Genomic DNA, 18,120 nt, shown 5'->3' with positions numbered 1-18,120 from the left:
CTGTTAAACACGGCCTGACACAGGTTTGTGTATTTTATTGAACTGATTTCAGAACAGTGTACAACAACAATCAGCTCTCACACAACACCATTTTAGATGGAGACTGCTCATGCAGCTGTGTATTACCATAAAGCCATTCACACCGTGAAATCTAGACATAACATCTTCATGCATGGGCTGGGAGACGTTAAACCTAATTCTCTTTCATGCAGTCACGTGAGAGCAATGTGGACGACACTAGACCTAATAAAAGATGTTAATGCTGTGTCTCACTCAATATCCGATGGGATTTCCCAGTTCCTATAAAGCTTAAAGAAATATTCGACATCAAAGTTGAAGGTGCTGATCACGTAGAAAGGCAACTATTAGTGTGGGGTCATTATCGCCGACGGATTAACATGAAAGCATAACTCAGATGTTGTAATTGGTCGAGGTGGAGCTCATTTCAGCTGCTTCTTGAAGTACTAAATGTGCACAGTCATTTAAAAAAGGATGAGTGGTTGATAATGGTTGCTTTATATGTGCAATCTTCACTCTTTAATTTAAGTCCTGTACAACTTTGTGGAACCCCAAGGACACGGTGAATATAACTTTGGGAAAAATGTTTTGTGTGTTCACTCTTCTTCCATTTTTACTCTTTTTTTTGCAAGGAGAATAGTTGCCAATCCAATATTCCCCGAATGGGTAATGATAATAAATATAAATACTATCCCACAGATGCTGGACAGTAATAAGGTAGGAAAATATGTTTGTGTAAATGTGTATCGTCTCCTGCAATGAGGGACAGTTGACTTGGAAGATAGATAGATAGATAGATAGATAGATAGATAGATAGATAGACAGACAGACAGACAGACAGACAGATAGATAGATAGATATAGTTTGAGCATTTTCAGCATTTTCTTAGACTTGTTATTCTCCACAAGTGAAGTTACTTTTCTTTAAATGATTTAAAATAAATATGAAGACATGATTTTGGTTTTGGCTTCATATTCAGTTGCTAAGAAAACATTGGCCCTGGGCCCAGTGCCGGCCCAAGCCTTTATGGGGCCCTCAGCTGAATTGGACCCCCATCCCCCCATCTCAGAGTAGCTGGTGCTTGACTATTGTAACACTTTAAATTGCATTAATTAAAGTTGTACTAATTTACAACAAACCAGTGTCACTCTTGTTTTTCTTTTTCAACCTGAAGAGGGCAGTAAAATCACAGAAGTGGCCTCGTACTAATTTGCACTCTGTATTCAAAGTGAAGCACTAAGTTTGGCTTTTAGAACTTAGAACAGATGGCCACTAAATGGGCAACCTTCAAAATAAAAGCAAGTTCGCTTAGTTTGTGCATGTATGCCTTTGCCAAACTTACTTGCTGGTGTGGAAACATAAGGTCACAGTTACACAGTGGTGTTTTGGAACAACAATAAGAAAAGAACATTTTAACCCTAAAGAATCTAAATATCAACATCGAGTTGTAATGTGTGTGTGTCCTCCACTTATTTTTGTTTATATCCAACTCCCACCCCCTCCTCTCCTCCATCAAGCACTTCATTTCCTGCACGAGGAGGTGACGCCCCCCCACCACTGTGAACACACCCACTGGTTTGTGCGAGAGAGAGAGAGAGAGAAGTGGGAGCGCAGGAGGAGCAGCAGTCACTCAGTCACTCAGGAGCGGAGCAGCAGAGCGCGCGACGAGGAAACCTCCTCACACTTAAGTTAACCATTCCGCCGGAGCTTTGATTATAGACATTTGTATTATGTCAGCATATACATACACATATATGTATAGAATCGGAAGTAAGAGGTAAAAAAAACAACAACAACAACAACAACAACCCACCAGCGCGCTGAAGAAAAAAGCACGGGCTTTCCTTCATTTCTTGACATTTCGGAAACTAAGCGAGGAGTCCGTCCACTCCCCGAGCGCAGGACCTGCATCGTGGCTCTCTCAGAAGTGGCATGTTCCAGGGAGACTGCGGACAATATTGAACTCCTGCTTTCACCCAAAGAGGTACATCTATCTGACCACATCCATAACATTATTATTACTATGATGTTATTATTATATTATTATTAGAATGCAATCACTGCTGCTGCATCCTCTCTCTGATCACCCGGTGATGGAGAACAGTTTTTTGTTGACATTAAGTGATGCTGTAAACTATGATTTTATTAGTATTGTTATTATTATTATTATTATTGTTGTTATTGCTATTGTTATTGTTATTATTTACCTCTATGGAGATGCTTCTTTTCAATATTTCTTTCTGGAAAAACAAGATCCACACGCACACGCGCACACATCTCTCTCTCCTCCTGCTTTGTGCCACCGCTGTCAAGATGTTTCACATGTTTGCAGGGTGCACATCAGGTGCGACATGCTCTCCTCGTGCGCTATAATGAGATCAGCGGTGTCATTTTAGTGGCTCTTAGTTGTAAACTCAGTTATCCTCTGCTCAAATGTGTGTGTGTGTGTGTGTGAGAGTGACAGAGAGCACAGATGGTGTGTGTGAGACTATAAATTTGTTTGATTTGGATGAAGATTGATGCAGACTTGTAGATCAATAGTTGCCCGTTCTGCTCTCTTGTTTTGCAGCTTGTTTAATTATTTTTCTCCCCCCCTACACACAAATGGCAGATTTATTCACTTGGCCAATGAGCCTGTTGTTTACTTTTAAAGTCTCTCCCCTCCCATCCTTCTTCCTGCAGTCCATGGTTGACTGTGGACACCTGGCAATGATTTTAAACAGTCAGTGCAGCCAGTCAGGCCCGCAGCCAGTCCAGAGACTCATTTTCTTCCCTTTCTTCCTTCTTTCCCCTCCTCCCCTCCTATATTCTTTATTGTTGTGGCATATAGAGTGCACTTCCAGCTTGTGTGCTCTCTGTGAGAGAGTTCATGGGGATGACAGCTCGCACCGTCATCCACATACTCACTGATGGCATCTCGTCTTGCTCCAGGAGCACAGAGGACTGGAATGTACTGACACTGTTACTGTGACAGAAACTATGCTGTGACAGTGATCACAGGCCGTGGACAGACTGCAATCCCAAGGACACCGGTCGCTGATAATTATTGACACCAGTGCTTTGCTTTGGGGCGATTTCACAAGTGATCAATCAGCCTCTTAAAAGCAAAGAGAAAAAAAGGTCACACCCTTTTTACTTTTTCCTCGTAGACAGACACTCCTGTGAATTTTGGTTGAAGGAGACTTATTTTTCCTGTGTTTATTTGATATTTTCATTGTGTATTGTCATACATTACAAGGTGCATGTAAAGCCACTGTGTTGACACTGTTACCGGTGGAAGGCAAACAATGTAAATGCTGCGTACACTCGCCAGAGAAAAAGGGAGAGAAGTCACTGAAGGCAAAAACAGAACACGCCATTCTATCATAATAATCATGGCAACAGGTATATTGTGTTCTTTTAATATGTACTTTCACTTGAGGATAGTTACTTTATATTTATTACTGCTCATGCTGGATCGAAACTCCGTTTCACAGCGGATTTTTGAATGTGTGTCATCTGGGATTTAGCAGCAACATGTTGCACTCAGGATGTTTACAGTGTCACTGCAACCTGTTTCCCATCAACAGCCGCAGCGATGTAATACTGTGTAATAATCTGATAAGTAATCTGATTTTCCCAACATCCTGTTTTCAGGATGTTACAGTGCAACAAACTGACAGTCGATATATAAAAAAATATACAATATACATATCCATACATGTGAAATGTGTGATAGTTGTCATTGATAGAGATTTGAGACATTTGAGTCATAAAATCTGTGCTGCACAAATGTTGGGTGCAGCTAAATGTGAAACAAAGGACAAAGTCCCATTTAAATTACAAATGCATGAACAAAGGAGTTTCAGGAGCTGCAGGCTGACTTGGTAATCCAGGCCTTATCCTTTAAAATGCAAATGGTATGAGAATGTGGTTTGCTGCTCTTCCCTCTTCCTCCACCTCTCCTGCACTTGCTGCATGTACGAGTGAGCAGAGAAGTTTGCAGGGCGGTATGCAATTGTACGGCATGGTTGAATAGATGAAGACATTCTTTCGTGGGCAACCTATTGACATTTCTGAGAGAAAAGGCTGTGTCATCCCTTTGTTTTCATCAAGGTGAGCTGAAACGGTGTCTCTTTGAGTCATTCCGGAGAAGAATGCTTTCAGTGGAGACGTTAGAACACTGAAACAACAGAGTGGCCAAAGGGCAGCAACAGTGACATGTGATTCAGGAAAGAAGCCTTTGTTTTTTTATTTATATTAACTCTCTTATTAAATAATTTAAAAGAAAAGAAAAGAAAACTGCAGGTTTAGATTCTGTAAGTAATCACCTTCCTTGATCATGTTCCTGATGGACTAATCAAGGTGTACATCAAGCTGTCGGTGACTGAGCCACAGACCTGGACCACTGAAGGTTACATATATATCAATATGCTAATGGTTAGTGCAGGTAGATCCTAAATCTCACAGGTTTACTGCTTTAATTTATTCGGATCAAGATCATGCCACATAAAACCTCCGCTTACTGTACAGTGTCTGAGTGCATGTGTGTGTGTGTATGGAATGTGCCGTGCAGGTGAGAGGAAAGGCGAGGACAGTCTCATTAAAATTGAGCCAGAGGCCAGAAGATGACGGGCTGCTGGTTTCGTCAGTGCTGGAATGCAATAAATCCTGCTGAACCAAAGTTGCGGTTGGTTTCGCATTTAATTAAGTTGTGATGAATAATGTTCTCCCTCTTATTATTATTGTGAAATACGACTCTGTGACTTGGAACGCTATATATACTGTTTGTATACATACAGCTTTCATCATAAGTCATAAGTTAAGCCAACAGGCCGCTGGCTGTAGCTTTATGTTTAGGACGTGCATGTGTGGTATCAATCGTCTCATCTATCCCAGGGCAAGAAAGTGAGTAAACACAGATCACAGAGAGTCAAACTGAGGCCATTATATGGGCTTGCAAACTTATATCACCAAAGTGGAAAATGGACACAATCTTTTACGACATAGTAACAGGAGTGTGTTCTATTGCTGAAATTAATTAGTGGAATTCCCAATATTTTTCCACTTTAAAAAAGGCTAATTTAGAGAGTTTGCCTTTAAGGTCTTGCCTTTCTTTCCTTGTTTCAAACTCCAATAAGATGATTAAAGGTTAATTTATAATAATAAAATCCGGGTTTTTAGCAGTCTGGCATTCCATACTTGCTTAACTGATTCTACATTCCATTCCACTCCATCCCTATAGGTGGCAGTGGTGGTACAATAAGGTTCTTTGTCAACTGGCTTTGAAATCAGGACTTTTTTGTGACTTTTTCTTCTCAAAACAAGCAATCAAGTTCATCATCATTGTCTTCTTCAATCATCCATTTGCAAAAAAACTAAGAGCACATTCCACCATCTGGCCAAATACACACACAATGCCTGGCAGTTATTGGGCTTGGTATTTCCTACAAAATCTGCTTTATTTACCTTAAACAGCAAAACTGCTGCCACCCACTGGCTTTTGTCCACTCTGCACTTTCGGTGATGTACTTCTACTACTTGTGATGGTAGTCTCAAGACTACCATCACAGCATTTGCTGCCATATCGATTTAGACACATTGGAACAGATACACGCATAGGCACGAAATTTTGCCAAATAATTATACACCCCCTGGATTCACACACACAGTTTTAGTATACATGTATTCTGCTTTACTCTCCTGTTTAAGAAGGCGAGGACACAAGGTAAAGTATATAAAGGGGCTGCAGTTTTGTCATCAAACATGTTTGCATGTTTGTGTTTCTCACACTTGCATTGGCAACACAACATCCAGCCTGGGTGTCTGTCGTGTTCCTGGAACTTGTGACAATAAAAAAAATACAGCTGTGTTGAAGCTAAAGGTGTGAGTGAGACCTCTCGACAGAAAACTACACAGGAGTTTTCTTTTATCTGCACCTGCAGCGTTCAGGCCTTGTTGTCTGTTCATGAGACAGCAGTCTGAGGATTTTTGGAGCAGATGATGCAACCTGAGGAAAATAGAAACCGTCCTTAGTGGCCTGGTTGCAGACAAATTATTTATGACACCTGGGAACTTTTGAGGTCTCAAAGTGTTGATGTGAAAATCCTTTTTTTTGAATGATCAAAACCTCACCACCTGGAGGTTTGAAGAACTTTACTCACTGACAGTGAAACTGTGCCCACTGTGGCCAACTCAACCTCACTCAGCTACGATGGATTGTGATCTTGACAAGCTTTCGTGTAGAAGCTTTCTTTATATGAAGAGAAAAACACACAATGTTTGTGTGAGGATATGGATTTAAATGAAGGGTTGGAGAGCCTGGAAAAACTGTTTGAGCATGCTACTTTTTGAATTTTAGACTCCCCTCTGAAGCTATGCCCTCAGAGCACAGGAACGCACACTGAACACGGATTCACAAGCGTCTGTAACTTCTGTACTTTTCGGTGACGCCAACCTTTTTTGGATATTTGTGGTTCAAACGACAACGTGATGCCAAAAACACAACAAATACTCCCAAAAGATCATAAGGACATGAAGTTAACCCACCTGTCCAGTAGAAACAGGGCACTTTGCGGCCAAAAACGGCCTTTTGTTTGCGACCAACACCTGTTGTTGGAACCTTTTCTGCAATAAAATTGCTGCAAATGTCTTGTGTCTCGTTGAACTTTTAGCAAGCTAGCATAAGCTCTGGTGTTGTCTTCTGAGCAGGCGTGATTAGTGCATGAAGAGGGGTTCATGGATAGTGTTTTTACGGGCCTGTAACAGAGTCTGTTCCACAGGTGACTGACATTTTTGTGACAATGCATTAATTAATTGGTTACAATCGGGTTGAGGATTTTAAGCAATACAGTAAAAAATGCTCTAGAAAACAATCTCCCACCGACCTTTTAAGGAAAACAACTTTGCCTTGAAACACCTTTATTATTGCAGGTAACACAATTGGAAAAGCTACAAACACTGCCAGTACAGCTACAACCTCCATCTGCTTGAGTGGAGTATTATCTGTGTTTTAAGGTTAGGTTTACTGTCAGATTATGAACACCTCTGGAGCAGTCTGCTCAAAGAATCTGTCAGCTGTGGATTTACCAGGACAGACGGGGATTCAGTATCTCTGGAAATTCAGTGCTGGAGGATCTTGTCATGCCTTGAAATTGGGTGGAATGAAATTGAGCCCTGAGCGAGGACAGAGCAAGGACAGTGAGGATGGGAGCTGTGACTTTCTGTAAGGGTTAGAGTGGAGTAAATTCAGCGCAATTCTCAGAAGCTTAAAAAGAGTCCCACTTTCAGTTTCTCTCCTCTTCTCCTATAAATCATGGCATTGAGACAAAAGGGGGATTATTACTGCTCAGAGATGAAAGTGGAAAAGCACTCTGCTCTCTGAAGAGAAGAGACTTGTTATCTATTTGACCTTCATAACCGCCAGATGTTACTAGTACTTTTAATCGTTCACTGACCCCCTAAATGTCTTCGTATTTCTTAGAAAGGTCTGGAGTACCCTTCAAAATGCACTCATTAATCATTTTATGGATATTAGGGCTGGATATAGTAATATTTCACCTTTGAGTGAATCATGAAATGATGGTCACAGGGTGTAACGTAAGCATATATAACGCACTACAACGAAATCTGCTTTTAATAATTCATCTGAGGACCAGCAGTTTAAATAATGATACATATAATTGTCGTAGCAACATAATATTTTATACATATGACTTGACATCTCAAAAATGTCATATTTAAATGTGTTCAATGATAAAAGGACATAACATATATTACACTTGGTATGGACAATGAAAATAATGAAGAGAGATTTAAATCTTTCCAACTTCATTTACATACATTACAAATCATAAAATGTCACATACTTGAAAAATGAACAGATTGATGGTGGTGCAGGAGAATGATGGTGATAAATTCTAGTGACATTTTACTGCTATTGTTGCTGTATTTTGATTTGTATGTTAAACAGAGATTCTTCCTGTCTTTTCTCTCCCAGGATTCAATGAAAATGTCCGTGTGTGTCCATGAGAACCGGAAATCTAGAGCCAGCACTGGCTCTATGAACATCTACCTGTTCCACAAGTCCTCCTATGCCGACAGTGTCCTCATGCACCTCAACTCACTGAGGCAGCAAAGGCTTTTCACAGATGTCCTGCTTCATGCCGGCAGCCGCTCCTTCCCTTGCCACCGTGCCGTGCTGGCTGCCTGCAGCCGCTACTTTGAGGCCATGTTCAGTGGTGGACTGAGGGAGAGCCAGGCCAGCGAGGTCAACTTCCATGACTCCATCCACCCGGAGGTTTTAGAGCTCCTGCTGGATTATGCGTACTCATCACGTGTGGTCATCAATGAGGAGAACGCAGAGTCACTGCTGGAAGCCGGGGACATGTTGGAGTTTCAGGATATCCGTGATGCGTGTGCTGAATTCCTAGAGAGAAACCTTCACCCGTCTAACTGTCTTGGCATGCTGTTGCTGTCTGATGCCCATCAGTGTACCAAGCTGTCAGAGCTCTCCTGGGGCATGTGCCTCAGCAACTTCCCTGCTATTTGCAAGACAGAGGACTTCCTCCAATTGCCCAAAGATATGGTGGTGCAGCTTTTGTCACACGAGGAGCTGGAGACCGAGGATGAGAGACTGGTTTATGAAGCTGCCCTTAACTGGATCAACTATGACCTAGAAAGGAGGCACAACCACCTTCCAGAGCTTCTGAGAACGGTCCGCCTTGCTCTGCTGCCTGCCATCTTTCTGATGGAGAACGTTTCAACAGAAGAGTTGATCAATGCCCAGGCCAAGAGCAAGGAGCTGGTTGACGAAGCTATCCGCTGTAAGCTGAAGATCCTGCAGAATGATGGGGTTGTTAACAGCCCATGTGCTCGACCAAGAAAAACCAGCCATGCTCTGTTTCTTCTAGGAGGGCAGACTTTCATGTGTGACAAGTTGTACCTGGTAGACCAGAAGGCCAAAGAGATTATCCCCAAAGCTGACATACCCAGCCCGAGGAAGGAGTTCAGTGCCTGTGCCATAGGCTGTAAGGTCTACATCACCGGTGGAAGAGGCTCAGAGAACGGTGTGTCTAAAGATGTTTGGGTCTACGACACTGTCCAAGAGGAATGGTCCAAAGCAGCGCCAATGCTCATCGCCAGGTTTGGCCATGGCTCTGCAGAGCTAAAACACTGCCTCTACGTGGTAGGAGGTCACACTGCAGCGACTGGCTGCCTCCCAGCATCACCATCGGTGTCACTCAAACAGGTGGAGCAGTTTGACCCAGTAGCAAACAAGTGGACCATGGTGGCTCCTTTGAGAGAAGGCGTGAGCAACGCCGCAGTGGTCAGCGTCAAGCTCAAGCTGTTCGCCTTTGGAGGAACCAGTGTCACCCACGACAAGCTGCCCAAGGTGCAGTGCTACGATCCGCAGGAGAACCGATGGACTGTGCCTGCGTCCTGCCCACAACCATGGCGTTACACAGCTGCCGCTGTGCTGGGAAACCAGATCTTTGTCATGGGTGGGGATACAGAGTTCTCAGCATGCTCGGCTTATAAATTCAGCAGCGAGAGCTATCAGTGGACTAAAGTGGGCGACGTGACAGCCAAACGGATGAGCTGCCAGGCTGTAGCGTCTGGGAACAAACTGTATGTGGTGGGTGGATACTTTGGCACACAACGATGTAAAACTCTGGACTGCTATGACCCAACGTTGGATGCCTGGAACAGCATCACTACTGTGCCGTACTCGCTCATTCCCACTGCTTTCGTCAGCACCTGGAAACATCTGCCTGCTTGAGCCACAAACTCTCAGCCTACACCATTTTCATAAGGTTTGTTTGACTTCACATGTTTATCTTTATTTGTCTGAAAATAATTTAATCCACAAACTTTGACATTATCAAAGTCGGTTCATATGTCATGGGAAGAACCACAGCGTGTGGAAAAAAGTGGAAAAAATCTAGGACTGTGAAGCAGAGCTAGAAAGCAGTGAGATAATCAAACACACTCTTCAACTGCATTTGATGCTTGTTAGCTTGAGGCTACACCTAAATCTCTGAAATGTGGATAATGTCACTGCCAGATTTAACACAGAGGGGAAATGTCTGGAATATAAGAGTCAGTTCTGCTGGTTCTACTTTGTCAACTGTCCAACATGAGTGCTACTCCTCAAAGACTTTGATGCGTTCACTTTTTAATTTTAACAAAACTATCTGTGAAACACATTTGCTTTGTTACATTTTAGTCCAATCAGTTTGGTACTGCTGTTTAGTATTAGTATCGGATATTAGTTGTCTTTATCTTTGTTCCACACAAACACTTCACCAAAACAAAATCTTTAGTCAACCTTTAACTTTGGCAACATAGTTTCCAATTGTAAAGTTAAATTGTTATCAATATTAACTACAAATTACTACACACATACAACAAAAAACATAAATAAATAAACATTTGGATATCACTAACTTTGACATCGTATGCCACTCAGGCATTCAAATGTTCAGATTTTCTGATAGAAAAGGTAGAGTCTTCTCTGCAGAAGAGAGAGGGGAGAGGGAGGATGGACCTGTGTGGGACTGATAGGGGTTTGTGTGCATTAGTTAACTGAGTTATGTGGCTATGGGGATGGGCTGAAGGACAGAGAAGGTAATTGAAAGAGAATGGGATACTTTTATGGCTCCTGTGGGGGAAATCTCTCTAAGAGGCAAAAGGGGGTCTGCCAATTATACAAGCCACACACCAGCAGGCTATGACACCCTGGCGAGGCTAATCCACTCTCATTCGCCTTTCTTTTGTTGAGGTTATGGTTCTTAACACTGGTTGAGTGGGAGGCAGCCGCTGACTCAGGCAGTGCTGGAAGCCATTCTTCATCAGTTGCGAGTGGAGGTGACTGAGAGTTGTGTCAAAGTGTGAAATGAAACCCCCCCCCCCAACTATCCGCACCAGAACCCAGTCAGACATACGTCATCCTTTACAGTCATGGGCTGCATCCACACAACTATGTTTTCGTTGTAAATGGAAACAATCTGTGTCCAGACATGTGTTTCAACTCTTTATCAGAAATAATCTGCATCCATAATGACACACATGGAAATTGAAATTGCAATTATTTCCGTACATTGGATATGGGTGTGCCAGTGTAAACAAGAGCAGCTGTTCACTTAATTTTAGAGAATACTACGAGAAAGAAAGCAACTGCAATTTGTGTCATAAGCTTCAAAAATGTCAGTTTCTGTCAGTCCAGGGTGGACATAAAACTTCAGTATGTAACTTAGTTTACAGATAGCTGATTAAGTCTATCAGCTCCATGCAAATCTCTCTATGTTTCTCAGTATAGTGGATTTTAAATCTCACGACCCCTGGCTACATTCCGTGCTGCATAAAGGAAGTATATTGTTTTATATCAAGATAAATGGAGGTAACGGCAACATTGCACAAGTTAAGTGAGACAGTGGCACAGATGTTGAATTATTACTGAAAACACAAAGAGCCCACGCAAAGTTTCACAACTGAATTCTACTGCTCTCGAAGGATAAATGGCTGTAGTCCCTGCCAGGTCTGATAGTATTGCTTGACAGAGCCCATTTTCAGTTCATTTTGACTGATTACAAAGGCGAAAATAGAGGCGGAACACCAACAATTACAAACTCCAGCTTTAAAAAATGGAGCCAACAACATTTCCAGTCTCATTTTAGGTGTGAAACTGTATCAGATGGATGTGGATGTTAATCCTTGGTCTCACTCTAAATGTGACTGTTGAACTCAATGGTCTCCTGTAGCTACATCTCAGCCTCATCCAAAGCCTGCTCCTCTGCTCTGATGATAAGCAGTCCAGACGTATGTGGAGCATGTGTAGGATTGGAACCCTGGAGTCAGCAGGATGCAGAAAGATCAGGTTTGACTGCTGACTCCAGGGTTCCAATCACATCACAGAATCCTCCCACAACAAATACAACCATTCTTGTTGATTTTACTGTATTTGTTATAATAATTGTGCTCCTCAGTTGTCCAGAACAACATGTTCTCTCATCCAACAAAGTCAGGAAACAGCTCAGAGCAGCTTCCCTGCTCTAACACTGTGATGTCCCTCTTCTCTACTGCATGAAATATGTCTGAGGACTTATTATTCCCTTTCTTGTCACAGACCTATTTCTGAAAGAGATAGATGAGAACGTAATCTAAGCCAGTGCAACACAGTGCTCAGTGAAGGATATAATCCTACCACTAATTTAATACAGAATTTGTTTTTTGTGTGCCTGCCTGTCATGGCAACTGACAGTCTACTCACTGAACTCGCCGAAAAGACAAACTGCGAAGGAATGGAAAAGAAGGCTGACTGTTAAGGAATAAAAGGGGAAGGAAGTATGTTAGACCTCACAGACAGAGACTGTAGCTGTGTGAGAAAAAGAGAACTTTCTCCCAGGGGAACAATTCTTACTTGTCTCAAGTAAAAGAGTCCCTCTTTTAAAGTTTTTTTTTTTCCTTTGGAAAGCTTATAGTGAGGGCACAGTGATACAGATGGAACCCAAAAAATATATATTGAGTGATGTTAATGAACCCATATCAGGGTAAGAAAAAGCCATTAAAAAAAAGATAATTACACAATAAGTAGACCATTGTTCAGCAGTATGAACTAAACTATGCTTGAAATGTAACTTTCAAACTCCGATAATTGCCTTAGACACAACAGCTTGCCTCCAAACCCCTCACTGATGTATTGTCTGACATTTGCCAGCTAATCCAAGGACAAGAACTAAATAAATAAATGTAGCACCGCTACAAATAATTCTCTGTCTCTTCATACACTGAGCTCACGTAACCTGATCAGCTTCATCTGGTTTCCACTCCCCATGGCAGTTTGGCAGTTTGAAGCGTTTCCAGTGAAAAGAATGAACTGTGTATGCGATGTGCTCAGTGTTAAAAGGAATATAACAATATTTTGAGGGATGTGCCTATTCACGTTGATGCCAAAAGCATAAGTGGAAAACCAACTTACCAATGAACATGAGACCACAGTCAGCAGCTTGTTAGCCAAGCTTTAGTCTCGTATCTCCGCTCAGTGCTGTGTCAGACATGGAAAATGATCTGGCTGCAATTATCAGTCTGCTGGAGGAGGGGAAAAACAATCAGGCGTGTTTGCATTTCCTCAAAAACAATCACAACCGTGACCGAGTGGCATTAAGCCAAGGACGCAGTGACAGTGGCCCGGCAAATTTTAATTTTAAGGGTGGGGGGCACAGATGGAGCTTGTTTTTCGGCTACATCCAGCATTTTTTGCAAATTTGCATACTTTATTTTATTGATTTTTTTGTCTCTAGGCTTCTCCCTCCCTAGGGGTCGCCACAGCGGATGATCTGCACATTTCTTTTGGCAGAGATTTTTATGCCCTCCCATTTATCTGGGCTTGGGACTGGCTCACGGAGTACACTGGATGTGGCCTCCATGTGGCTGGGGGTCAATTTAGATTGTCCAATTAGCAATGAGCAATGGGGATTGGGTACCTCGCTCAGTGGTACCCCAACCCTTAACCTGGCAGGGACTCGAACCAGCAATCCTTCGATCACAAGCCAAGTTCTCTTTTCCCACAGCAGGAAGTTGATTCTCTCCTTATACTACGTTGGTTGCTTAGTTTCAGAAAGAAGAATTACTAAGAAGAAACAACAATGGTGAAACGGCAGAACAGAGATTTATGTTATGAGGTCGATGACAAGGTGAAACCGCAGTGTTTACCGGTGTTTTTTTTTGCTCACAGCTGTTCGTTGAGTTGTGGCTGATAAGAACCGATCATGAATGTGGGTAATAGTGTCACTGTTTCCACATGTCGCCACTTGTGCCTCTCCACACTAAAGCGAAACAAAAACAGATAGCGGGGGTTTTCTAATTTATTTTTCTTCAGGCCTTTAAAACAACAGGGAAATGTGAACAGCAGGTGGATCCAGAGCATAATTTATGTTGAAAAATAAAAAAAAATTAAATGGCTAATTTCTTATTCAGACAACTCCATAAAAAGACACATAGGATGTTGAGAGTGTGAATTGTTCACTTTGATAGGTCAAACATGATGTTTATTTCCAAACCAGTATGCTACACAGGTAGAAAGAGGCCTTCATGGTTGTTTGTTCACTTGTTACATGTGCTGTAAGTCCTCCAACAATGTCAAATCTAATCTATAGTGAATCAAGTTCGAATTGGATTAGCTGGTAATCGTCAAAAGAGTGAAAATTGAGTGAAAATGTTAGTGTTGGAGCGTTAAATTAGACTGAAGTAAGTTCTTCAAAAGTCAAAGGAAAAGATGGAGAGTAAAATGCACTTAGGTGTTAGATGTTTTGTGAGATGAAGGGGAAGTACGATGCTGGCAAAAAGTGACGGACTGAACCGGGGGAAACAGAGTTAAATGATTCAACAAGTCTTTGGGTCCAGCAGCAGATGCACAGCAGACACTTTAACAAAACACGTGAATATAGCAGCTCTGAAATAAACGTGTGATGCCCACGTTCTTTCTTTCATCTTGTGGTGATTATTGAGGCAGCACTTTGTGTTGGCGTTGGACTGTGTCATATTTAATCAAACGCAGGTACATGAGTCGATTGGATGCAACCAAGCATCTGTAAATTCACCTCTTTTAAAGAGAGAAAACCATAAGCTGACTTTGAGGTTGTTCAGCATTAGCATTGCTTCCTCTTATACCCATAAGGATAAGAAAAAGGCATATGTGTAACGTATCATTCTTTTCTCTTTCCCAGATGTACCCATTTTGCATCATCCACTGGACTCCAACTGTGAAGAAGCACACATCCTCTTCCTCTGAAAGAGACATTTGAGCAGTGATGTACAGACCCACCTACGTTCATTTCTGATGCTGCGGCGACGCAGGGAGCAGAGCTGGACACTTCACCCGAATGATGTCATGTCTTTTTACTGAGAGGGAAGATGGGACATACTGTACAGAAACTCATGCAAACAAACCAAACCAACTGCTGCTTGTTATGTGAGGCGCAAACCTTGTCTACATCTCCAGCATATCTGGCTTTCATGCTGCCATATGAGGACTGCAAACGTTGTACGCAACTTGCATTTTCCCCATTGTAGTCATGGCAGGCTTGTGAGGCTCTGTATTAATGCCTTTATCCTCTATGATAATAATAGAAAAAAAAGCTTTTTCTTATGGCGACTGCGATGTAGAGCATGATGAATGTCCCATTTTGATTGAGAGAGGGAGAACGCAGTGATTGGTGTGCCAAAGAACAGGACGAAAACTCAGTTTTTACTGAATACAGCTGATCCACAAAGGCACAATGAAGGAGCAAATATCCCCGTCTGTCCTCTAATAAGCTTTTTTGATTGACGTTTTCTTTCTTTTTCTTTTGTTTCTTTTCCTGCAAATGCGTGCTTGTTTACAGCTCATGCACAGAAGCAAAAGCTCTTGAGTGTTCCTCTCATGAAGGCTTTGGCCGTTTGCTGTCACTGCAAGCCGCGAGGTGTTGACGACCAACACCAGCTGAAGTTGAGGAGGACGGAGGGAAACTGTCGCACGGATTGGTGTGAGATGACGTGGGGGGTAGAGGGGGCCAATGTGCCTGAAGGGTTGGGTCATGACCTTACAGGTTTGCTGTTTTGCAGCCACACATTAACCTCTACTGAGTGTTTGGCGAATGAAGCTACTGTACACAGGGGGCAGTTTCCCGTGTTTGGATTCACTCACTGTTAAATTCAGCTGTATATTTAACGCTGCACAAGAGTGCGTCTGTTCTTCACATCGAAGCAGCGGCTCGCTTGCTGAGTCATAGGTAAAGCCTTTATTTCGAGCATGTCCACTCATTGTGATTCTGGCATGAACTCTTCTCTATGGTCACAGAAATCTTGTCACCTTAATCTTTAACTGAGAACTAAACATTTACTTTTTAAACTCGCTGCAATGTAGTCTTAATTTATATGAAGATTACGCTCTTGTGTATGTTTAATCCTATTTATTTCCTCTCTGCCTGCATTCATACGTGAATGTACTATATGTATGGGTTTTGTCATGCATGGACATGTCGGTTTTTTTTAGTTTTTTTTTTTACCTCAGTTGTGCTACATTTTGCACAGTTCAGTCTTTCCCAGGAGAAACAACAAGTGCAGCTTGTCAGAGAATAGATGGAAGAGGAAGAAATGCTCTGATGATGTAAAACAGTGGAGGCCACATGGTCACTGCCCAAAGAAGTACTGGGTTAAAAGAAATGAGTCATTTTCCTCTTCTTTTCTTTAATGTGACCCGGGTCAGAACCTATGGCTACATCCATACTACTCTGTTGACTTTTGAAAATGCATCTCTTACCCTCTGGACACACTTGCTGTCCACATTAACCTGGTGTTTCAGAGGCCCCCCAAAATGAAAAATACTGCCGGCTCCATTCATTCATATGTGTCATGTTTTATTATCTATATTCCTCTAGATGGGATTGTAATTTACAAATGTGACATCATGTGCTGTTGAAGAAGACCTGAATCTAGTGGCTCAACCATTAAATTTGAAGTCGGCTCATTTTATCACAGATTTCCGTTCAAATGGAGTTCTTTTTGCAACCAGCAAAGTCGCTAGATGACAATTTCCACAGTTATCCACATTCACTTCCTGAACGCTTCTTATTAGCCCCCCGACTTGCCTATCCTTTTGACGTCAGCATGCACATGCCCAGTGATGTGAGGCGTCTCCTTATGGACACTGTGAAATGAAAACTTAGTTGTATGGATGTAGCCTGACTTGCCTGTTGGGGCCCAAACGGTTCCGTCCAAACAGGAAGTTGCTGTGTAACTGATCACGCGGCGGGAACAGTGCGGTATGTGACTCAGTAACTATCGGGAACATCAGAGAGTGACCCTGACACGGTTAGGAATGCAGTGGCGGTCTGTGCAGCTGTCCTTTGGGGACAGCTGGAGGAGACTGCCACATGCTAATTTGACTCTTTAGGGTGTTAAGCCTCCGTTGTTTTCGCCGTTTAGCGAAGAAGGACTTGAACCCAGCAAACTGTGCATTGATAAGGGCAGACACCGCAGTGCTTTTCATCACATGAAAAAATAAAAGGGAAAAAAAAAACTGCAAGTTCTTAAAGAACAAAAATCAAGAAGATCCATAAAAACTCTTGGTAACTCTAATCAGTGTTTTTGTCTCTATTTGTGACTTCATGTGACCTGAACATTGAACATTTTACAATTGAATATTAATGGATTCATTGAATTTCAATGTAAGCGGTAATGCTTCAGTGCAATGTGTGTCTTCATTTATGTCCTTCCTTGTGGCGTCAAATCAAATCTGATCCTTGGAAATTCCTGCTCAGCCCCTTTAAAGCCACCCAAGAGTCCATCCTGTTAAATAGCAGTTGGTGGACTTCTGCGGAGACCTTTGTGCCTCCATATTGTTGACCTCCTCCAACCATTGAACGCAGAGCCTCGGGCTCCTCCAATCAGATAAGAGCATTTCTTTCCCATTGAGCACGAGTTACCCTGACAACAGTGAGTAATGAATGCCCCTTCAATTCCCTTCTAATTGCCGAGTGGCATTTCCCATTTCTACTCTTGCCCTTGTCTTATTCTCTGTTTTTATCTGGAAATCCAGCTGGCTCACGCTGGAGCACAGTATCATACTTCATGTAATGACGTAAATGAGACAACGCCACTGTCTGTGTGCATCTCTCCTCGTTTCCTTTTTTTTGTCATGTAAGAGTTTAATTTCTATTTTTAATGGCATTATTTTGTACATGTGATTTTTTTCACAATGTGAAATTCATGGCTAATAAACATAAGAGTTTTTTCCTCTTGACTGTACAAAGTGCTGCCTCTGTGTCATCAGTGTGGAGGTAATTTATGGGTGCAGATTTGGCCGAGAAATGCAGCACAGGGCGCTTTCTCATTACTGCATGTTTCACATATTTAGGCAGCTTTGGAGTGAATGCAGGAGCCAGAGAGTCCTGAGGTATTTAAGGCAGTATATCATGCGTACAGCTTTTGTTCTGTGGAGGAGGGACTGAAATCATCTTATCTATGCCTCTGGCTCCTATAAGCTTCCTGCACAAGAACAGGAGAAACACAGCCAGATACTTTCCCTTTCTCTGTCAAGTCACCTTGGCAACGGCAACCTTTATCTGCAAACTGTGGGGGCTG

General features: G+C 42.3%; 1 protein-coding gene across 1 annotated transcript; it reads left to right on the top strand.

The window, feature by feature from the left end:
* The first annotated feature begins 1,633 nt into the window (after window positions 1–1,633).
* Window positions 1,634–17,769, top strand: enc1 (ectodermal-neural cortex 1). The gene is made up of 3 exons (XM_058617303.1): window positions 1,634–2,002; window positions 7,997–9,812; window positions 14,724–17,769. Exon 2 carries the CDS (start codon window positions 8,003–8,005, stop codon window positions 9,776–9,778), a length of 1,776 nt encoding a protein of 591 aa, XP_058473286.1. The 5' UTR covers window positions 1,634–2,002; window positions 7,997–8,002; the 3' UTR covers window positions 9,779–9,812; window positions 14,724–17,769.
* The last annotated feature ends 351 nt before the right edge of the window (window positions 17,770–18,120 follow it).

Source organism: Solea solea, chromosome 19 (genome assembly GCF_958295425.1).
Source record: "Solea solea chromosome 19, fSolSol10.1, whole genome shotgun sequence".
Classification (NCBI taxonomy): Eukaryota; Metazoa; Chordata; class Actinopteri; order Pleuronectiformes; family Soleidae; genus Solea; species Solea solea.
This window is presented reverse-complemented; position numbering and strand designations above follow the sequence as displayed.

Coding starts and splice junctions, on each gene's coding strand:
- enc1 (XM_058617303.1), top strand. CDS start 8,003: ATGAAAATGTCCGTGTGTGTCCATGAGAACCGGAAATCTAGAGCCAGC.